This window comes from Rissa tridactyla, chromosome 23 (assembly GCF_028500815.1).
Source record: "Rissa tridactyla isolate bRisTri1 chromosome 23, bRisTri1.patW.cur.20221130, whole genome shotgun sequence".
In the NCBI taxonomy this organism is placed as follows: Eukaryota; Metazoa; Chordata; class Aves; order Charadriiformes; family Laridae; genus Rissa; species Rissa tridactyla.
The window spans coordinates 813,285-836,130 of NC_071488.1; the positions used below are offsets into that span (position 1 = coordinate 813,285).

The following is a 22,846-nucleotide window of genomic DNA, read 5'->3' on the forward strand; positions in this document are numbered from 1 at the left end:
GGTGACATATGCTAGGAAACTTAAGGGCTCGATCCAAACTCTACTGACGTCAATGGAAATACTCTTGTTGACATCAGTGGGGCTTGGATCCACGCCTACGTTCCACTTCTTTATTTCAGACTGCAATCTGTCAGGAGTGGAAAGGTCTCTCTTCTACTTACAGACTTCAACACGTCTTTGAAAGGTCTTGCTTCCTCTGCAGTCATTAAGTTGAGGATGCAGAGTACAGAACAATTTGGGGAACAGGCGCAAACCCATTCAGTGCTGTGCACGTTCCTTCCACATTACTGGACCCCAGCCAGGCTGCAGCTCAGGTTTAAGCATCTGTGTCACGGGTAAAGGAGGTGGCGGCCTTGGCTGTGACGCACTGCGACTCACAAGTCCCTGCTCCAACCAGAATCAGAGCTTCAGACCTCTGTGAGCGGCTCAGGATGGTCCAGCTTGCCTCTTCCAGAGAGCGCTGGCCAAAGTCCTCTCTTAAGGAGCACCTGGACGATGCTGGTAGTCATATGGTTTAGTTTTAGGTAGTCCTGCGAGGAGCAGGGAGTTGAACTCGGTGGTCCTTATGGGTCCTTTGAGACAGAATCATAGAATTGCCTTGGTTGGAAGGAACCTTTCAGATCATCTAATCCAGCCATCAAATGTGCTGTGAGTCTCTGATTCTCAGGGGCTTTGGGGTCTGTCAGGTGTATGATGTGTGAGGGGTCTTGGATCCAACTTTCACAGGTAGACCCAGGAAACTCTGGTTTTCTTTTCAACGGGGGCAAAGCCCTTGCAGCCCAATTCATTGCCCCCTTCCCAGGTGGGACATTTGTGAGCAGGTTGGGAAGAGTGAGTCTCAATAATAGCCCTCCCACAAAGGAGATTTAGCAGCCACCACCAGCTCCTCGGTGGGGATGCTACAAGGCACATGGTGGGCCAGGCTCTGCTATGCCATTTCCCTGCCATGCCCATGTGCCCAGGGCTAACGCAGGACCACCTCCACCGCCTTCACGTCCCCATTTTATGACCTCTGGAGGTACCACAAGGCTGGATCTGGGTGGCGAGTGTGGCCCTGCTTGCCTGCAGGGGTCATCAGCCAGCGAGATCCTCATCTCTCCATTAGGAAAGCCCCCCTTTCCCCATGGTATTCTTGTTGATTGGCTCCGTTGGCCAAAATCTAAAGGATAGTTGTATTCTGCATCATAAAATCTGACCACAACCCTGTTTCCAGCAGTTGCGCAGCATTGCTCTGTGCTGTGAAAGACCTGCCGGTTCACACCCTGGAAGTGGCGACCTTTTATTACTGGATCAAGTCAATCCTGTTTCTACGAGGAGCTCCAGCACTACCAATCCTGCAGCCTTTTCAGGACTCCCGAGGATTTTGTCCCTATGGGGAACGATGCTCCCCCAGGGACCTGCAGTCTCCAGCAAAGTGGTGGAGCGTAGCAGCTCCTCATTCAGCGCATGTATATATAGACCACAAAACGCTCCAGAGTAAAAGGAGCAGTGGGTGGAAGGCGAGATATTATTATCTTCACCTGCTGCTGCCGACCAAAGAAATAAAGAGACAGATGACAGGAAATGAGGACTTCAAAAATAGACACCTTTAATGTCAAAACGTTCAGGGATTAGCGAGAGCACCACACAAGAAACAGAGAAACTCTCATGCTAGTCACCAAGTGCCTTGAGTGCCTGTTGGAGGAGGAAATATGCTGAGATATCGAAGAAACATTTCCGTATTTACTCTTTGTGCCCTCGGCAGAAGAGCCAGAATTAAAAAAACTGACAAAAGAAACTGCGGATACACTGAGACATGAACTGTAAAACCTCCCTTTACAGCTTGGCAGATCCTCCGTACCTGGATGATCTGCAATTCTCTTTCCCCGAGCTTTACGCCGAAATCCTGCCTAGGTCTGCCAGCTCAACCTCTGCCTCCACAAGGTTTTGCAAGGCTCTTCTGGGGCAGGAATGGCAAAGTTTTCAATGTGAGCCCTCTTTATTAAAAAAAAAAAGAAAAAAGTCTTTGCATATGGAAAATATTTCTTATCATATACTCTATCTCCTTTACTTAAAACCTCTTAAATATATTAAACATCTAACTTGGCCTCACCTCTGTGTTTCTGTACATCTGCTAATGGCTCCCCTGCCCATTGATACCATCATATGGCTTTTTGCCAGCTCCGCGGCTTCATTATTAGTTCCCTTTTGCAAGCGAAACCCACAGTCAGGGTTGGATTTGAAGGGGGTTGTGACAGTGGCAGAGGATGCTGGGCCCAAGGGAGAGGAATACCAAGGAGTCTTTTTCCTCCGTGAAACTCAATGCTGGTCCAGAGTGCAGAACTGGCTATATCAGGTCCTGGACAGGTGCCAGGAGAGCAAGGAAAAATAGCAACGGTAGCCTGAAATGTCAGAGACCTGATGCTCTGCAGCTCCCGAAGCTGGAATTAGCACGTTACTGCTCGAGAGAGAGGAGAATATACAGTACGACATGCTGATTTCTAGCTCAGAAATCTCAAACCTTGGTCACAACATGCCGATAAACAACTTATTGCCTTGCTTCCCTGTTGCGTTCCTTTGGTAGCAGCTGGGTCGAGGGGCCCCCAATCCACCAAAAACTTTTTTTTTGACTGCTAAAAATTGGGATCAGAGCTTTAGGCCTGTTATGTCTGAATCTGTAGGGTTCCTGAGTAAAAGTCTGCTGTAGTAACACTGGAAGAAAGGTGTAAAGCGAGTTTATGGAAAGGCTTGAAGGGCAGAGAGGTTTTCTAAACGTGTCTTCACCCTGTGTGTTTCTTTCCTTTGATATGTTTGCAATGTCCTCATCTTTATAAAAAAAAGAAATGTAGCAGAATTCACCAGAAAAACTTGTGATCTGCCTTCAGGAGAGGAACCAGGTTCAATCGGTGCCATACGTGCAAGAACAGTGGGTGCAAACCAGTGTCTCACTGTCTTTCATCTCCAGTGCTCCCCTCTCCAGGGGTCTGGATCTCTGATTCTTTATCGCCGCAGAGATACATCATCCCTGTCAAGGCATCCCTCTTGATCTTGGCCTGGAGTCAGCAGCTCTCCTGGGTTACCCCTCTGGGCTGGCTGGCTGTGTCCCCTGTGCTGTATGCAACACCAACAAGAGCTAAAAGTGCAATAAAACAACCCAAAGACCAGAGGTGAGGAGGAGAAGGAAGAGGAAGGAAGAAGAGACGCACGGGCAGCCTCGCCCAGCCTGGAAGATGTGCAGTTTCTCAGCATTGGGAAGGAAGACCTTGGCGTCTTCCAGGGCCCCGTGAGCCGCCATGGTGAAGTTGGCATCCCCCGAGGTCACCACGTCGAAGACGCATGACTGGAAGTAGACGTCCTCTATGGGCAGCATCTCCTTGCAGAGTGCTCGGGCTGTCTCGGCCGCTGTGCGGCCGCGGCAGCACTCGCTGCGGGAGATGCGCTGGCTGCGGGGGCAGCCGCCCACGCAGAGCTGCAGGTCTTGCTCCTCCGTGAAGGCACGGGCCACCTCCTCAGCTGCCCGGATGGAGAAGGAGAGCTGGCGGCCAGCCTGGCGGACAGCGATGGTGGTGCCGATGTATTCCGCATGGATCTCCACGTGCCGCCCAGGGCTGCGCTCCCGGATGGCCAAGCTGCTGCCGCCCGGCCTCTCCCCCCCATTCACTGATCCGTCCTCGAAGGCCGCCGGCAGGTTGTCTATCTCAGCCTGGTAGACCTTCTGGTCGATGCATTCCTTCATGTTCTTGAAGATGATGGTGAGCTGCAGAGAGCAGATCAGAGGGGAGCTGATCTGACCTCCTGGGTGTCAGAGTGGTGGCCGTGTCCCCACCCCAGGTATCTGCTATGTGCAGGTGGCACACATCTGCCTCACTGATGCCTCCCCCTCTGCGCCCAAACCATCTCTCCCACATTGCTGCAGTCCTTTTGGGAAAGCAGCAATGCTTCCTTCTTTCCTTCCTGTGTTTCCTTCTTTCTTTAATCCCATTCAAGCAACTGGAAACTGAGACAGAGCCAAGCCCGGATAGACTTCATGCAGGTGGACCATACATTAACCCATCCCCGGGCAGCAATGGGAGTGTTTGCAGGTCTCACTGCTCCCCTCAAGGACCTTCATCCCACTTGTTCCTGCAGACCTTCATTCCTGATCCCGTGTGGATTCAGCTGAAGTTATTACTGCCCTCCCCAGCCATTTTAGGGAGTGCAGGGAATGCCCGAAGCCGTTGCTGCATCCCGGGGATGAGTGGGTTTGCTTCCAAGCCCCGTGCACGAGCCTTACCTTGCTGGTGACGGTAGCATTGGAGCCCTTCGCCACTGGCGAGCTGGTTGCTTGCACAAACAAGTAGTCATTGTCCAAGAGAGGCCAGGAACCCTCCACCCGGCAAGTGTGGAAGTCATCGTGGAAAGTGCGGATGTGGGGGTCCCCGAAAGCCGCGCAGTGCTGGTAGGTGGGGGGTTGGCCATGCTTGTAGAGAAAACTCTTCTCGTAGTTGCAGATATCGAGAGACTCAAGGCCCTGGTGGTTGGGGGCCGGGGGCCGGGGTCGGGGCGGTGACGTGGGACCTTCCTTGGAGCAGTTGTTCTGGATCATGAGGTCCTCAATGCCATGGACGGCAGAGTGGTAGGCCAGGTCGCCCCGGCACGTGCGAGCTGTCTTGCGGGTGCAGTGGGAGTAGGAGCGGAGGGCGTCACAGTACGCTGCCGTCCGGCCGGGGCCGCGCAGGTGGAGGGTGGCAGCCACGTACTCCGAGTTGCAGCGCAGGATCTTGCACTGGGAAGAAACTGGGAGAGGGACAGGGGCCGCCCGGGGGCATCCCAGTAGAACTGGAGGAGTGGGGAAGGGCAGCCCCTTCTCCTCCCACCACCTCCCACCACCTGGCTAGCTTCAGATCTCATGATGGAGACACGTTTATCTCCCTGTATTAATGAACGCAGTGGCTGGGTTAAATGACCTGTTTCTTAGGTGCCTGAGGGGAGTAAATCCAGGGCTACCTGCTGCAGAAACAGGCTGGAGCCCAGCACAGAGGCCAGTGACGGGACCGAAGGGGTGTCCTGAAGCAACTGGGATGTGAGACTGTACCTGCGGCACAAGCACTGCCAACAGCAGTTGGGACTGTGGCCCTGGGACGTGGCTCAGATGGAGATTCTTCACCCCGGGGCTTGCCAGGGGACAAACAGGAATTTCTGGGAAACCCCTTCTTCCTATTTCAGCCGTGGTCAGGCCATGCGATTACTCTTTCATGCCAGGCTTGACTGCACCAAGGGCATCCTGCCCCTCAAATGTGATTTCTCCGTGCTGTAGAAGGCCACAGCTCCAGGAGGGCTAACGAACCTGCCCCAGCAGGGATCATTTAGCTCGTTAAACAGAGGGGTTATAAGGGACGGCTGCCCTTGCAGGAGGTGAATGTGAACTGGGCTGTGTAGGGTGCTGAGTTTAGGTTTTGCAGGATGTGGGTCCTAACTCTCCTTGTAGAGTGTCTGAGATGCGGGAAGGAGAGTGATGGATATGGCTGGTGCCTTTCAGTAGAAGATCTTGACTTTGGCTGGTCCCTGTGCCCTGCTGTCCCTGCCTTATCTTGGGAGATAATAGAGCTTTTCAGGGCTTTCCCAGGGAAAGTGCCTGCCACAGGAGAGCAGGGGACTGCTCTCCTTGCTGAGGCCACCCTGTGAGGGGCTGGTGATGCTGGTGGGAGCTGCTGCCTGCCCTTCCCTGGGGCTGGGGTGGGCCGAGGGCACTCTGAGGCTGCCTGAGCCTTGTGGCTGCGACAAGAGGACCTTCTGCTGGCTCCAGTCGCCTCCCAGGACCTCTGCCATGGTTGTACCCTCCCTGCACCCAGGGGCTGCAGCTCCCATGGGTATCCTTGCCAGGGGTATGGCTCTGCCCATGCAGTTCCTTACCATGCCTGCAGAAGAGGAGGAGGAAGAGAGCTCGGAGGAAGAAGCCGGGGTTTTCCAGCTGCCCTGGGTTCTTACTGCAGGCAGGTTTCCCCATTCCAATCCATGCAGAGCCTGGGGGGTTGCTCACCCAGCTCCTCTTGGCTTCATTCAGCAGGTCCCCTGGAAGAAAAGCAGAGGTGGCATCTGAGAGGTGCCAGCAAATGTGGGCTGGCACAGACGTACACCAGCACCCAGGCAGCTGCCAAACGTGACCTTGCAGGGCCTGGCTGCACTGCTGCCTCTTGGGAGGAGGTGAGCTTTTGAGCAAAATCCCCACGGGTTTGGTTTTTAACTGCTTTCGGCTACTGCAGCTTTCGTCTTCCACCCCGAGGCAGCCATGCTGTGCAGTTTGGTGTGTCAGAGAGTTAAAGCTTCCAGCTGCCCTCGGAGAGGATCTGTGAGCTCCAGGGGCTTGGAGAGGCTTTACAGCAGGGATGCGAGTGGCCAATGAGTGTGGAGAGGACCCAACCTCTCCTACACATTGCGTGCAGCATGGGCTGCCTCTGGCCCACTGTCATCCGCACCAAAACAAAGGTTTGGAGCATGGTGTCCAAGGGGATAGGAGTTGAAAAGCCACATTGCAAGCGTGACTGCCATGACGTCCCCAGCCAGCACCACCAGGTGACAGCAACACCTCCTGTTCCACCAAAAACCTGCATCCAGCTTCCCTTAAAGCTGGGAAACCTGCTCTTGGTCACATTGCACCGTTCCCCCTTGCTGCTTTGGCTGCTCCCTGGGTGCCGGCAGGACTCAAGCTGGCTGGAGGGGGAGTACATTAGCTGCACACATCCAGACACCGGGCTGTGGCAGGAGGAGGTGCAGCCATGGGAAAAAAGTTAAACTTCCCTCGTGCTTCATGGGGGTGGGGATTTGAGTTCTTGGTGGCTTGTTTTAACAGGTAGTTATTAGTCACTTGTTAGTCAAACAGCCTTTCTGCGAAGGTCCTTTTCATACTGATGTATGTGAAATTGGGATTTTTTTTCTCCTCTTTAGCTCTTGTGAGGTCCCAGTTGCCAGAGGCCGATGCTCATGGGGAGGTGTCTGTGCCTGGTACCCTGGGCAGCCCAAGGATGTTACTGACACGGTGACTGCTGGTAAGTGTGAGCTGCAACTGGGGAGGGAAGAGACTGAATTCTCATCTCAAAAATGGAGAAATCACAGTCCGTCTAGCACCTTCCCTCTCCCTTTGCCGTGGCTGCGGCCATCAAACAACCATCACTGGTTGTACTGGCTGGCACGGTGACGTATCCGTGTGCTGGCGGCCCCCTGTGTCCCTCTGCCAGCTGGATTAATGGCTAATAGGGCAGATGTCTGGAGCAAAAACATGCTTCAGACCTGCTGGCAATGCTCTGGCTGCCAGCAACTCTTGGCAGCGGGGACAAGCTGAGCCGACCGTGACAGGGGGAAAGTGGTCTCTGCTGCCCTGGGGCATGGGGACATGAGACCTGGTATTTGGGGTGTGCTGGCGAGCGAGGTACAAGCAGATTGTGTGCTCCAATCCTCCTCCATGTGAGAAACAATACTTAGATTATTTTTTTTTTTACATCTGGTGCCTGGCAATTGCTCTGTCATGGAATTATAGAATGGTTTGGGTTGGACAGGACCTTTAAAGGTCATCTAATCCAACCCCCCTGCAATGAGAAGGGACAACTTCATGTCTTGCCCTACCTGGCTTGACCCTGTTGGACCAGGCTGAGCATCTTTCTTGGGGCTCATGAAGAGCTCATGGGAGCTGGTGACCCCTCAGCATTACGCACCAAAGTCCCCTGGAGGTGGTGACACAGAGGGCACCTGGTGCAAGGCTTAGCAGATAAACAGCAGGTTAATGTGTAGCAGAGAAGCGTGGCTCTGGCTGGGGCAAGGAGAGGCCCTACCATGGGTTCTGCAGGGAGCAGGACTTTCCTTGGGACATCCTGACCCCAATGGCGTTGGGAGAAAGGCAGTAGCAGCAGTTAGAGATGCTCTGCAAGCCCAAGGTGATGCCAGCTGTGAGGGGACATGGATGGTTTCTGGCTGTGCCGGGCGGGGCAATGAGGGGGGCCCCCCAGTCTTCCCTGCCTGGAAACAGCTGCACACAGGATCGGACCCTGGAGCACCCCTGGGTGCCAGTGCCCACGTCCCGCGCCTCGGACCCATGTCCCTGCCCTTGCTTTGCTGCAGCCCCACTCACCTGTGTCAGCCGCCTCTGGAGATGAGCTGGCTCCCAGCACAGGGAGCTCCTTCCGTGGTGGACACGCGGGCCAGCTCGTCCTTGTCACCCAGCTCTACCCCAAGTGACAGCCAGAGAGATCCCTGGGATGACAGCCGGGAAAATGCCAACCTTAGTCCTGGGCACGTCCATGGCTTCACAGCCGGATAAAATCCAGAGTGCTGGTGGGGAAAGCCTGGCCGGGGGTGTGGAGAGCAGACCCCACCATGGGGCACCGTGGTCTCTGCTCTTCCTCCCTGGCTACCTTTGCTCCGTCCTCTTCCCCCCACGGGGCAGAGGATGGGTGTTGAAATAGATCTGCCTAAATTTAGACAGGCTAAACCCCAGCCAAGAACAACAAGCGGAGGGGGCAGAGGGAGACGGTGTGCGGCAAGGGGAGGGCAGAGGAGCCCGAGGAGGAGGTGGGAGCCCTGAGACCCCCCTGGCTGGGTGATGCTGCTCGGTGGCGTGGGATCATGTCACTCGTGGGGTGCAGAATGGGCTGCAGGAGCTGGCACCTGGTTTTCCTTCCTTGGATGATATTGCAACCCCTTGCCTGCACCCTGTGCTTTTCCCTGCGGAGTGAATCCCCACAGGGAATACTTTTTCAGCCCTGTCTCTCATAGATTTCCCTCCTGGGGCACAGCCAAGTCCTGGACACAAACATGGCACTGGCCAAAGGTGGCTGGTGTCCCCAGGGGTCGATGAACATGGGGTCATGCTGGATGGTTCCCGAAAGCCCAACTGCAAGGGCTTGGGTGCAGAAAGTGGCTGCACAACCCCCTGTTCCTGCAGGGAGGAGAAGTGGTGGAGAAATGTCCAGGTCAGGTTTTTTCCAGGGGTGCCCTCTCCGTTTAGGATCCCTGGCAGTTCGGGTTGGAGGGCAGGAATTGAAAGTAGGTCCCTGGGTGTCCCCAGCACCTACGAACCCCTTTGTGAACCCATTCAGAAAAGCCTTCCACCTCCTAAACCAGATTCCTGCTCTTTTCCATGTCTTGCCCTTCACGGCAGGGAGCGAAGCCTCGCAGACCCGCAGCGCCCTCGGAGCCTCATGCCTACCCAAGCCCTGGAGAGCAGACAGAGCATCAGGGCTTAACCAAATTCCCCCAGGTACTGCCATGCCCCTCCCAGGGGAATTTGCTCCCGATTTCTTCAATGCATCTCTAGACCAGTTTGGGTTGCTTAGGCATGGGGGAGAAAAGGGTTTCCCCCCTCTGGTCCTCTCCTCTGCTGCTCTGACCCTGGCACAAGCTCTTCACTGCGTACGCCACCCCTGGGGTGGGCCATGGCAGCCACTGAACTGTTCTTCACTGGGGAGAAAAGGAGGAATCGTGGCTGCTTAGTGCAAAAGGAGCTTAAATCTACAGTCAGACTCTGGTTTTAAGGGTAACAGTACATCTTCTTTGGGGGCAATAGATAGAGGAAAGGAAAACAAAGAAAAAATACCAGCTTGGGTTCAAATCCCAGCTGGGATTTACATCAGCAGCCACTGGAGGAGGAGGGGTTTAGATACCCAGGGTGGTTTTTTCTTTTTTGCTCCTGGGGCGCATAGAGGCTTTGCAGCTCTTTTCCTTGCCCAGTATTTATGCTCTGGGTCTCTGTTACCTGGTAACAAGGGATAACCAGCGAGTGGAAAAAATGTTGTTTAAAAAATAAGACCCATATCCTAGCATAGCCTCCCAAGGTCCGCCCTGGCCGTGCCTCGGGTGCCCTGTATCCTCCCCATCTGCTGCCCTTGGCTTCCCCGCCGCGAGCCCCCGGCAGGAGGAGGCTCAGACACCCACCGAGGGAATCGGTTACACGCGGGGCGGGAGACGGGGTGGGCAGGTGGGAATTCTTCTGGAACAGCAGACGGTACCATCTGGGCTCGGCAAGAGCGGTGGCCTCTTGGCATCCCACCCTCTCCGCTTCCTTTGGACAAGGGAAGGGGAAACTTCAAATGGAGGCACCAAACCGAGGGATATCCAAGTTATGGGACCCTCCTCACAGCCATGAGACTAGGTGTTATGAGTGGCACCTCCCTGGCGATGTGCCAATCCTGGCCGTGCCATGAAACGGAGCCATCGATAGCTTTTACCGCCGTCAGTGGGCGGCAGCTCTCCGAGCTGGGGGCTGCAGGCATATGTTGGGCTGAGGAGACTGGGAATTTCTCACGAGCTGGCAGAGAGTCACGGTACCGAGACAAAAGCATCTGTGATCAAACTGCTTCCGAAAGCCAACTCCCCCCACTTCCCACCAGCAAAATCAGCTGGAGGTTTAGGAGGCGCAAAGCGCCGGATCCCACCAGCTGCATCACCGGATCCTGCCCCCGAGGGGCCTGCGGAGCCACTGGCCTCACCCAGACCCTGCTGTCCCAGAAGATGAGGCTTTCCCAAGCACTGCAGTGCCCCGGCAGGAGGGAAGAGAGACCCTTTTCGTGGCAGCTGTGTAATTTTTGGTGCAAAACAGGTAGTGTGCAGCTCTGCCTGTGAGCATCGCCCACGTGGATTGGCATCTGGAGCAATGTCATCCCTCCAAAGGTTGAGACAGTGTGGTCACAGCTCGGCTCCAGCCCCCATCTAGCCCAGTCACTAAGGCAATGGGTTTGGCAAGGGTTTGGTTTAACCCTAGTGCTTTGGAGATTTAATCTGCTCAGGGAGAGCAGCCCCGGCTTGGCTTGGAGCTGGCGTCAGCTGCGTCTGCAAACCCACTGCTACCCGGAGCCCTGCTCCCAACCCAGGTGGGTTTGGACCCAAAATGGCTTGCGTGGACAGGGAAACTCAGCAAAACATGTCTAAAGAGGCATCGGGTATCCAACGAGCTCATCTGCCTCCATCAGAGCTGTGGACATGAGCAAACCCTCCTGCCACCCTCCAGCATCGCTCCTGAACGTGGCTGGATTAAGCCCCTTTTGGGGAGAGCTGCATCAGCCTTTCCTGAGCATCCCCAGGCGAGCAGGATCAGCCTGGCTTCCCAGGATTTTCTGTTCTCTCCAGGAACGGACACAGCAACGCACAGGCCGCTTGCACAGTCCCTGCTTCAAACGCAAAGCATCCACCCTTCTTTCCATGCCGTGCTTGGCACAACCCCCCCCATCTCTCCCTCCCCAAACCTCTGCTGAGGATCCCAGTGCCCCACTTACCCCAGCAAATTCCACTCTGACCAACCACAGGATGGGCCACCAAATGCCCCCAGACCCTCTGGAGGTGAATCCCAGTCCCCGGCGTGGGTTTGGCTCTGGGTAAGAGGGAGGAGGGAATCACGGCTGTTAACACCGCGAGCTTGGTGCAGAGGGAGCAGAAAACAGCTGAACTTTACGACAGCCCGATCCGTCACCGTGAGCTGGAGGAGAGGGGGCTCAGGCGACGCTTTAAAAATAGCCAGTAGTATTTTTGATCCCGAAAGCTGGATTCCAGTGGGGAGGGGAAGGGACAAGGGAGGGAGAGCCTAAGGCTTCCCAACTGCGCACTTCGAATCTGCAGGCAGAGGAAACCCTGCGCGAGATGGACACAGGGTCCCAGCTGGACCACTTGGAGCTACCGATCTCGGGGTTTCTCCAGGGAAAAATGAGCAGGTTGGGAATGCAAAGTACCACTGGAAATTCAAGGCAGGCTCCTCTTTCAGCAGTACCTGCCTCCTCGGGCACAGGAGCGCCTGGCCTGGGCCACAGCAGCCTGGGCCTGCAGGCAACTGCCCTTCTCCCGGCTCTGCAAGGAGGGACATGGAAAAAAACTGATGAAGACGCAAGTCTGGAGTCAAGTTAAACTCTTCCTCCAGAATTCTCCAGCCCAGGGCATTCCCTCTCCCCTGCTCAGGGAGCTCAGGAGGTCCCAGAGATGCTGGGAGGACCAGAAATCTTGGTGCTACATCTGGAGAGGGAAGATCTCAGGAAGGCTGGTGAAGAATTGGGGAGCTGCATCCTTCAACCGCCCTGCCTGAAGGTGTGACCCAAGTCGTGTGGCACATCGTGGGGGGCTGGCATCCCTTGGGTACCTCCAGAGGAAAACCATCCATCCTGCTCCCCTGTCCTTGCCTGGGCACTGCTGGGAGACCCTCCTGAGATGCTGACGTGCCGATAAATCACCAGCCCCAAGCACCTGCTCCAGGGCTGCGCAGCTGCAGGGCAGGGAAGTGCCGGGGCTAAAAAAAGATGGGAGCAGATGGGGCTGGACACAGCCACCGCTTTGCGGAGGGACCAGGAGATGTCCCCTGCCCTGTTCAGTCTCCGCTGAATGCCGACCCCATGCGTGATGGCAGCAATGCCCAAGCACACGCAGCTGGGATGCTGGGGACCAGCAGCAAGCTCAGACAGCCTCCCCGTGCCTCAGTTTCCCCATCAGTTAAAAGGCAGCGTCCTGGTGTCCACATTGCATGGTGCGAGAGGAATGTCCGGGCTCTGCATGGCTTCGGTGCAAGGATGTCACTGGGTGCCTCCGGACACTGGTGGGAGTCCCCTGCAACCCCAGCCCCTGCGGATGCCTGGAGCTGGCTTTGGGGACGCGGGGACACGACACCACGAGGTGGCAGCAGCACTTTGCGAGTGGCAGCGGGGTTTGGGGCTGGGGGGGGCAGGAGGGAGAGGTCCTGGCTCAGCATCACAGCAGTCCTGGGACCAGCGGGTTAGATGTCCGAAAAGACACCGAAGGGCCCTCAGTTTCCCCACTCCTGCTTTCATGGCACCCACAGGGTCCTCAAGGCCAAGAGCCCTCCATCACACTGTGTCCCAACAAATGAGTAAAACAAGAGTGGGGGACTTGGAAAAGCCACCCCCAGGTGTCCATGGGGACTGTCCTCTGTCCCCAAACCCTGGGGCACCGTGTTGCCCCTGGGCTCCCCCAAGCTCCATCACCGGCTCCGAGCTGGTGGCAAATTTGGGCTTCCTCTGCCCTCAGAGCCATGAGCTGGTGGCCAATGGAGAGGCTTCGGCTCAGTGCGGATGGATTAGCAAAGGGCTGCAGAATCACTTCTAGGGATTTGCTCCTATAAACGGGAATAACATCCCCTCCCAGGAGCCACACTGCCTGTCTCCAGGCCTCCAAAATGCTCCAGCGAGGGATTCTAAATGATGTTTTGGTTGCCTTTAGCGGAGGTCTGGGGAGCAGAGAAGATGGGCTGGAGGGGGGGGGCCGTCAGGAAATGGTTTTTCCTCCCTCCCGGGCAGGAGAAGGAAGTGAACTCCCAGCTGAGCTCCTGCTGGTGCCAGCTCAGCCCAAGGATACCTGGAAATGGTATCCTTGGAAAATCCTGGAAATAGGAAGGGAAATAGAGAAATAACTCCCCCACCCCGCAACACATGGGGGATCAGAAAATGCAGTAAATCAGCCAGAGGCTTTTCAAATGTAGTGTAATTCAGTGTCCATTACACAGGATTCGAGGGCGTTTCCTCTCCGAGGAGGTGGGGGGGGGGGGAGGGAAGAAGAAACTGGATTCCCAGTGTCCCCACTGACCTGTTGAACTTCACTTCGCAGAGCGGGTTCCTGCCAAGGCAACCGAAACCCTCGCCTGGGCTCACTGTTGGGAGCGATCCAGCACGGCCGCCTCTCCGGGGGGATGCTCCCGCAGCCTTCGCCGCCTCCTCTCCTCTCCCAGGGAACATGGGGACCAGAGCAAAAGCCCACAAGGGATGGAAAACACGGCCCCCACATGCGTGTGGTCTGTGTGTGGCGTGATCTTCTCTCACCGTGCGGCTGCCTGTGTGGTGTTACACATATGTTATCTGTACAAGAGCGCCGGCATTTTAGAAACACCCGGTGTGCGCACGGCATGTGTGAGTGTGGGCACGGTGTGCGTGAGCATGGGCATGGCGTGTTGGAGGGCCAAACCCCCGGCGCAGAGGTGTAACAGCAGGGGTGCTGCTCTCCATCACCCCTCTCACAGCATCTAGCCCTTCCGCGAGGAGTGTCCTCCAAACCAAAGTTCCCCCAGGTTTTCCCATGAGGGGGTTAAACACCCCAGCTCTGTTGCAGACACACCGAAAGGCAAAATCTCTCTTGGGGTTCAACTCGCTTCACCCATGCAGGGGTTTGCGATTTGCCCCAAAATCAGTGTGTTTTGGGCACCTTCCCTCGCGATGCTGCAGCTCACCAGCAGCACAGGGGGCTCCGAATCTGGCAAGGCGTGAATCCCTGGAGATTAGAGGGTTGGGTTTGGGCTTTTTCTTTGTTTTTTTTTTCCTTTCCACAATGCCATTCAGGGCCTGGAAAGGCTGTCCCCGTCCCCCTGACCCAGTCCAGCTCGCCAGCACGGCTGTGCAAATCCCTCAGTGCTTTTCCAGGCAACGCTGGGACTCGGATGAGCTGGAGCTGCCGGGGTAAGACACCGCTGGGGGCTTGCAGGGGCTATTTCAAGCGGGGGAAAACGATGGAGAGATGGTTAATTGATTTCTGTGATTAACTAAGAGTTTGTCAGTGCAATACTCTCGGGTTTACTCTCCTTGGGTTTTTTTCTAGTTTGGAATTATTTATTTTCAAACAGTGTTTGGGAGGGGGGAAACATTTCTTTTTCTGTCCCTGAATATTTCCAGTGAGAAAGTCGTTAATGTCCAGATGATATTTAGGCTGGGGAGGGAAACCAGGAGGGGAATGAAAAGCTTCCGACGCCGCTGCGTTGGCTGGCAGGAGAAACCAGGCAGTGCTGGTGCGAGAGGCAGAGCGCGGCTGCTCCGCTTTCAGGGCAGGAATCCCTCCAGCATCCCACCAGGAGCTACCCCACCTCCAGCAGCAAATCCCAACAGGATCCTAGTGGGAGCAATCCCATCGCCAGTAGCAAATTCAGAGCAAATTGTTGCCCCGGCCAGCAGCAAAGTGGCTGAAGCATCTTTGTGCTCCCCATGACTTCCCAGCTGCCTGGCAAACTTTTTATCCATTCTCTCGGTGGAAATGCTCACCCGCAGCATTCTGTTTTCTCTTTTTTTTTTTTTTTTCCCATTTAAAAATCAAGAGGAGGGAAATTGTGGTGATTTATTTTGGTGAAAGCATTCCTTGCTGGTTTTCCGGGCACAAGGGTGGAGCAGAGCGTCCCTGCGCACGTTTTCTTTGTACTTGCCAAAGGTGGGACAGCGAGGGGTTAATACGGAGAGGAGCAGGATCCACCCTGATGGACCTGGGGCTGGTTGGTTATTTTTAATTTTATAGACTTGTCAATCAGTGCTTGCCCTCCCTCTCACTTCGGCCAAGGCTGGATGTCAGCTGGCAGGCAGCAAAAATCCACCTCATCCCAGAAATTAATAATAATAATAATAATAATAATAATAATAATAATAATAATAATAATAATAATAATATCACTGGCAGGGAAAAGTGGAAGCAGGAGAGAGGTGGAGAGAGCACGACAGCCCCTTGGTATTTTGTCCACCTTTCCCGTGCCTTGTGTTTTGCGTGGCTTTTCCTAACCAGAGGAAAAATAAACAGTGGTTTAAGGGATGTTTAAGTCAGCTCTTGAGAGGCTGGAGGAGCCCGTGTTGATCCCTCCACAAAGGAAAAGAAGTGAAAGAGAGAGAAAAGAAAAAAAAAAAAAGCCATGTGGCTCTTTGTGGAAGGAATTAAAATGGGTCCCGGAGGCTGCAAGCGCTGGGATAGAAACAAGCACCGATGGGGACGGGAACCCTGGGAAAGAGGAGTCTCAAAAAGAGACCTGGGGACTTTTCTGTCCCCAGCAACAGGCTGGGGAAGGCGGATGTACCAGGACGCTGCCAGCGCCGCTGGGTGCGGGCAGGGACACGGGGGATGTACTGGGACACGTCTTGGTCCCCCCCATCACCGCTGCCCTGCTCCCGGGGGTGCAGGACCGGGATGCGGGTGCCGGGTAGCACGGGATGCCCGGAGGGCAACTCTATAAACTCCCCTCCGTGCCTGGCACTGGCCTCCCATCCCATGCATCTCTTCGCCCAGGGCTTTGCTACTTCAGAAGAGGAATTAAAAATATGAAAGAAAAGCACGCCGCAGCTGCTGCACTGGGAAAGGCCTGGGAGCTGCCTTGAAGATGGTTCATTTTTTGCCTCCGAGATGCTGGAGGTGAATCCCAAAGGAAATCCTGCAGCCGTGCAGGGAAACGGGACCCTCGGAGTCCCGGGGGGTTCATCCTCCGCTGGGATCCCCCTGACACGTCCCAGGGGCTCCCCGGCCTCTGCACATCCCCGGCAGCTGAAGCCAGGATGAACCCATTGGCATCAAAGGAGCCACCCCAGGCCGACGTTGTTCAACTAAGCTTTTCGGCTAGAGTTATGCCCTGTGGAAACGAGGACATGGTAAAAAAGCAAAAAGTGAAGACAACCCTGTGCCTGGTTGGGAAGCCAATTTGGAAAGCATCCTCCAGTTGCATCGCTGCTTATTTTCCCATTTCCCCCCCCCCGTAGCCAACCTTGAGGTTAGACCCTGTTGGTTTTTCACTTCTACGGAGTGGGGAATAAATGAATTAAATTAAATTTTATAGAGCTATATTTATCCTTCGCCATGCCGGAGTCTCCCCAGCTGCATTTCAACCAGCTTTGCTGTGCAAGGGCGGCTCCGAGATGAGGTATCTCGTAAAAGAAACACCCTCAAACAGGTCTCCTTGGATCTGAATTAATCATCTCCTTGGGTTTTTGTCTTTGCGAGAGATTTCTTTTTTTTTAACGCAGTCGGGTCTTCCAGAAAATGGACGGTAACAAAGCGCAGTTAAATATATTGTCTGGTGACCGCAAAACAAATGCTGTCAGGAAAACGGAACGAAGGCTTGAAAAATGAGATTTCAGAAGGAAATATTGAGCTGGCATCAAACCCGGGGTTGTTTTTGCAGAGGAAGGGAGGTGAGTCTTCCTTAGGGCTGCTGGCGGGCAGAGGAAAAGTTCCCCAAACCCTTGAAAAGTTTGGATTTGGGCTGACTTTGCTGGGCCGGAGGTTTTACCGCTGAAAATATTCGGGAAGTCCCTTTCTAACAAATAACTGAGTCCCAAATCGCCGTGAAGAGACACAAAGCGGTTTTATCGATTTGATTTTTGGGGGGGGGGGGGTGTGGTGTGGACAACATGAATATATCTTCACACACACCCCCCCAAATGTATTGCAAAATATGTTCACCATCCTCTGCCACTGCCGTGTGCATTTTTAATTCCCCTGCTTTTGGTCTCTCGTCTGTTTTTCCAGGAGAGGACCCATATTCTCTGGGGAATCCCGCTCCCTCGCTTCACCCCCTCCAGGGGTGACAATTTCTCCCCGGTAACATCCCTCACTTGCCCTTCCCAGGAGCGTTTTTACACCCTATAAGGACCTTCCCTCAGCTTTAAATTTTTTTTTTTTATTTTTTTTTTCCAAAAAGCCCTTTTTGTGTCGCCTTCTCAGGGACCTGAATTGAATCCCATGTTTAGCAAACAGGGCGGTGGGGTTGAATGTTCAACGGCTACAGAATCGCTTGTAGGGATCGTGCTGTGGGCACAGACGATCTTTATTCCAGGGATGTATTAGCAAAAAATACTGACTTGAAATGTCCTTTACACCATTTATATCCAGAAGCTTTCTGGGGTTTTTTAACTAAATTCATTTGCAGCAATACCGACCCATTGCTTGCGCAGGGGCTGGAGAAGTTTAAGCAGCAATTATAAAAGCCTCCAGCTTTTATAAAAAAAAATTACAATGGGCACACAAGGACCTGCCAGGCGCTGGAGCATAGAGCTGGTTTGGTCTGGAGGGCATTATCCAACCTCAATTGCTTTTTTTTTTTTTTTTTTTAATCCTACTTAATAGTATTAATCGGCAAGTATCTTTTCTGCTCTTTTCCGAGCTAGGCGCGCTGGGGCTGGAGAACTCACGGCTTTTTTCCTTCAAGGAATAGGCAAAACTGCCCCAATATTTGCAGAAAAATGCTGTTGCTTCTTGCAAAGGGGGAAGTTAAAGGCCGGGAGCAAGCAGGGAACACGCAGCCTGCGAAACTTCAACACGGTGAGCTATAAAGCCACAAACCCCAGCCTTATTAGCGCTGCCCCATCCCATGCCCTGCATTTTGGGGGAAAAACTACCAACAAAAACAATGTCCAAGCCAACCTTCTGTTTACTTTTTTAGAAATAAGTTTGGAAGCTAAAAGAGACAAGGGATGATTTTTTTTTTTTCTTTTTTTTCTTTTTTCTTTTTTTAAAGTCATCCCCGCATTTGCTTCATCACCTTTCGGCTTGTGCTGGAGCAACACGGAGGAAAACTAAATTCCTTGGGATAAAAAGCCACTCAGCCGCCACGGCGTTAGAAGCACAAAGGTGTCGGCAACACGGCACAGATGAGATTTGTTTAACACTCCGCCGAGCCTTTTAAACCACAAATTAATGAACTTGAGACCAACGCAATATTGATGGTAATCTTTCCTTTTTACTTTGCTTCCTTGTTCCCTCGTTTTCCTGCTGAGTGATTGCCGGGTCTGATGAGGGCTCCTCGCCCTGCACCGCCTCAAAGGCGAAAGGTTACGGTCCGGCACGGTGGGTTTGAAATAATTTCTTACAAATACATAATTTCACTGGGAAAAATGTGTCGGCCTTAAGCGGGGAGAGTGGAGCTGCTGGTTCGGGGGCTTTTCCAGGGCCGAAAAGAAAGGATCCTTTCCCATTTTTGAGGAGGTTTATGGGGTTTAATACCTTTTTCTCCTTCTCCACACTTAGAAAAGTAAGTGTGAACCAGCAGTCCTGTAGCTCGGTGGCTATTCAGAAGGATGCTCAAACTCCAGATAAATATCTATTTACTTAATTTTTTTTTGGTCCATTGTTATTTTGAAATATCTGGGAAGAGCCATGACTTAAAGCTGGTGGCATCCTCTAACAGCCCGCTCGAAGCCACCACTCCTCTTTGTAAATTCAGAGTCCGCCCCCCCCAGGCCCGCAGAAGTGATGTATTCCTGTCCTTATTTTATAGAAATTTTATAGATTTCCTATAATCAACTTTTCCGGCTTTTGCTAAAGGTTACTTTTTGATTCTTAAACAGAAGGTAGAGATGGATTTAGCCCTCCTGGATTTAAATAAAAGGTGTCAGGACTTTGGGGGCAGAAAACAGGAGAATGAGAAGGAGGGTTTGCAGCCGCAATTATCTAAATTACCTGAATTATCCAAATTACCCTTATGTCTCCCACAGGACAAGATACCTGGCTAGAAAGGCTGAGCTGGGACCACCAGAATCACACGGGGGGGGGAGAGAAAACCCAGCTGATGGGAGAAGTGAGGTAAGGATTCAGCAATGGAAAACAGGGATGTTACCATGTTTTATAGTGCCGTCCCGGGGATGTGGTACCCGACAGGCACTCGGGGATGGAGTTATTTCTCCATCTCCTGGGTACGGCCATGGATCTGGGCGGAGGAAGGTCTCAACCTCCTCCCAACCAAAATGCCTTTGCTGGGGATGTGGCTGGGAGCTGTCAAGGAGGATTATTCCCAAAATGCCTCTTGAAATCCCTTTTCCTCCCCATCCGTATTGAGTCTAACCACCCTCAGCCTCGTCCATCAGATATTACCGCTATTAATTATCCCCCGTGCGAAAACTTTCTAAAATATTCCTCATCCTTGTGGAAAGATTTGCGGTTTGCTTTGCGCAGGCCAGGGCTGGAGCCTTTACTGGCAAAGCAAAATGAGAAATTTCTTGCTTTATGATCACATCCCTCCTTTTTCATATAAATAAGTAACGTCACTGGAGAGCTGAGAGAATTTGTGGCATGCAGTTTTACGGAGGAAACACATCTCAGAGGCAGTAAAAGTTGTATATTATGGTGTGGAGAAAGCAAACTGGGTTTGCAGAAGAGACTGCGAAGACCCGTGGCGGGCGTCCCTGGAAAAGAGTCGCTGCTGTAACTTTTCCTAACACCAAGTGGGAAAGGTTGGCTTCGGCAGCGGGGAGGATGCTCCCATCCCTGGGGGATGAGCCATCCCAATCTCTTATTTTTTTGGGGTGCAAGAGCGTGGAGCAGGTGGGATTTCTCCTCAAAGTGTTCCCAGGGAGGCAGCAAATTAATAGCTTGGAAAAACAGGAAAGGGGAAAATAGGCAGGGGAATTTCTGACTGGGGAGGGGAATGCTTAAAAAAAAAATCAGCCCCTGCGTCCAACCCGCTCCCCGAAAAAATCTGGGGGTTAAACCTGCCCCTCTGAGTCACAGGGGGGCTGCAGCCCCTGCCAGGATCCCAGGTCCTGGGGCTGCCTGAGATTTTCTGCAGGAGCTTTAGGGAGGTTACAGGGAATTTTGCCCCATGCACGTATCAGGGGAAACTGAGGCATGGAGCGAGGTAGCGACACCCTCGGTACCTGCTGAAAAGCCCATCTGCCATAACAGACCACCTCCAGGTGGGGACACACAAGGTCCTGGGGACATGCAAAGATGTGGGGACACGCAAGGACGTGGCCTTGGTGCCCTCCGAGCACCCCAAACCGGCCCCATCGCCCCAGGGTGGTCTCCATCCACCCCAGGGCCCCCCAACCCCGCTCGGCCCCACCACCAGCGTCCCCAGGGTTGGGACCAGCCAGTGGCGGTGCCCCGGGAGGCGGAGGGGAGCCCCCACGCAGCCGCCGCGGGGCTGCGCCGTGTGAATTAACCAACTTTGTGTTCCACCAAGCCTTTTCCCTTAATAGCCATCCCCCTCCCCCTCGCTTTTGCCGGCGTTTGAGGAGAAGTGAGGCGTGAGAGATCCTTTGGAATAATGAGGTGTAATTAGCCCTGGCAGCTCTTATCTTCCACACACCCCCCTTCAATTAGATTGAAATAAAAAAAAAAGGCAAGAAGGGTGTGTGTGTGTGGGGGGGGAATAAAAAGGAAGGTGGTGAGGGAGGGAGGCGAGAAAAAGTTGTACGCCGTGTCCAGCTCCATCCTTCTGGGCTGGGTGCTGGTCCCCGTGGATGGGGGGTCCTGGCTCTGTCCCCCTTTGCGTGGCTGCTGCCGGGGGGGTCAGGGAGGTGGTCCCTGTGCCTCAGTTTCCCTTGGCTGTGGTCTCTGCCTCGGCAGGGTACCAAAACCAACCCCTGCAGCAGGGCAAGAGGCGTTGGGGGCATTGTGGGTGAAACCAGATACTTGATCCCCAAGCATCCCTTGGAGCCCTGAGCATCCTTGGAGCCCTGAGCATCCTTGAAGCCCCAAGCATCCAGCCGAAGCGGTCCAGAGCTCCCTCTTCCCACCCAGACACCAATTTCTAACCCCGGCTTTGATTCCTGTGGGACACATCAGGTTGCTGGTACAGGAGCGAGGTGGGAAAAGCCCCCATGAGCAGGACCTGGGTGCAACGGGGCTGTTTTCGGACCGCTCCATCCGTCCCAGCTCATCCCTGCATCCCTCCCAGCCTCCGATGCTGCCTGTCCATCCCGCTCCTGCCCTGCTGCCATTCCCGCTCGGCCCTTGCTCTTTCGTACCCGTGACCCTGATCTTCAGGCTGACAAGCTGATGGATGGGCAGCGCCCCAGTGATTTACGACGTCCTTTAATATTTGGCAAAGTGGCCAAAAGCCCTGGGCAGGCGACGGAGCTGGGGTCGGCGGGGGGAGACGGCCGGGAGATTTGTCAACCTTTGAGGCGGGGAGGCGGGGAGGGAGGAAAGTGCCCTGTCTGTCCGCAGTGATTTATACCCGATCGCCGTGATTAAATTGGCCTTAGCTAATGATAACTAACTAGTCAGGGGCTGACCTTTCCCTGACAATGGAAGGGGGCCGGGAGCCACGCTGCTGCGGGGTGTCTAATGGGGATGTTTCTTCAGCCAAGACACTATTTTTTTTTAACATGGCTCTCTTTTTTTTCCTTCAGAAATGGTTTCCCAGCCGGCCCTGTATATAGAAGATGCAGGACGCCACATGTCCCCACACCCTGGGGTCTTGCCCCCGCCGCACGTCACCTCTCCAGGCTGCGTCGGTGCCACCACAGCCCTGCAGGGACCTGCTGCCAGAGCCCACGGGGACGAGACCGGTAGGGCCAAAGCAAGTGGGTCTGATGGTTTTTATCTGGGGAGGACTTGAAATCTGTTTCCAGTGGGGAAATTTCACCTGTAGCCAAGCTGAACGGGGTGCTGGGGGGCTGCGCAGGTGCCCTCAAGCCTGAAATGTCCTGGTTTTCCAGAGGTGCCGTATTGTCTGTCCATCCCTCCTTCCCCAGAGCTGTCCGTCCCTCTCTCCATCCCTCTCTCTTCTCCTCCACCTCTTTCACCCTCCATTGCCATCTCTCCCCCGTGCCACAGAGGGGAGCAGCCTCTTGTCTCCCTGCCAAGCCATGATGGAGGTATTTGAAAAGATAAAAAATAGGTTTTTCTGCCTTAAAAACACCTTTTGCCTCTTCCGCTTGCCGTAAATAAAACCCACAAACATTGAAACGAAGCCCCTGACCACCTTCAGGCAGAGGTTTCACTGCTCAGCCCAACTTTTCCCACCGGGACTCTTTACACAGGTTCAGTTTTTTGGGTCCCCTTTCGTATGTTTGTGTTGGTCTCGTCACATCCAAAGACTTCCCTGGCCCAGGAAGGGTGTCGCTGGCTCACCATGGTCCAGAGAGACACCGGAGAGATGCACCGATGGCCTGAATTAAAGGTAAAAAAGGAGTGAAATCCTCCGAGGCTGGAGCTGGACGCCTCAGTGCACGCCGCCCCAAGCCGCGCTCTCCCTCCCCGCCCTGACGCCTTGACACGAGGATAAAAGCCAGGCTGACGGGGCGATTTCACGGAGATTAACCTCGCGCACTGCGCTGGGGCCATCACTGCCCTCGGCACCGCGTCCCCCTTGTAATGAAGGCGGATTACAGATATATTAGCCCCACCACCAGTTTTATCAGCAGCGGTTTATCACACGGAAGGGGCGACG

The 22,846-nt window shown here is 54.1% G+C and overlaps 1 protein-coding gene across 2 annotated transcripts; it reads right to left on the reverse strand.

The window, feature by feature from the left end:
* Positions 1–1,564: 1,564 nt before the first annotated feature.
* Positions 1,565–11,391, reverse strand: HJV (hemojuvelin BMP co-receptor). 2 transcript variants are annotated; one of them, XM_054182919.1, is made up of 5 exons: positions 11,220–11,375; positions 8,081–8,202; positions 5,872–6,030; positions 4,253–4,755; positions 1,565–3,736 (listed from the first exon to the last, which is right to left on the reverse strand). In XM_054182919.1, exons 3-5 carry the CDS (start codon positions 5,963–5,965, stop codon positions 3,113–3,115), a joined length of 1,221 nt encoding a protein of 406 aa, XP_054038894.1. In that variant the 5' UTR covers positions 5,966–6,030; positions 8,081–8,202; positions 11,220–11,375; the 3' UTR covers positions 1,565–3,112. The 2 variants fall into 2 exon arrangements, with proteins under 2 accessions (XP_054038894.1, XP_054038895.1); XM_054182920.1 differs by lacking the exon at positions 8,081–8,202 and having other exon boundaries at positions 11,220–11,391.
* Positions 11,392–22,846: the final 11,455 nt, after the last annotated feature.

Excerpts from the sequence above, each read along its gene's own strand:
- HJV (XM_054182920.1), bottom strand. The coding sequence starts at position 5,965 with ATGGGGAAACCTGCCTGCAGTAAGAACCCAGGGCAGCTGGAAAACCCC. Across the intron at positions 4,756-5,871 it reads CCTCCTCTTCTGCAGGCATG|TTTCTTCCCAGTGCAAGATC; the intron begins GTAAGGAACTGC and ends TCCCTCTCCCAG. Across the intron at positions 3,737-4,252 it reads ATGCTACCGTCACCAGCAAG|CTCACCATCATCTTCAAGAA; the intron begins GTAAGGCTCGTG and ends TGCTCTCTGCAG.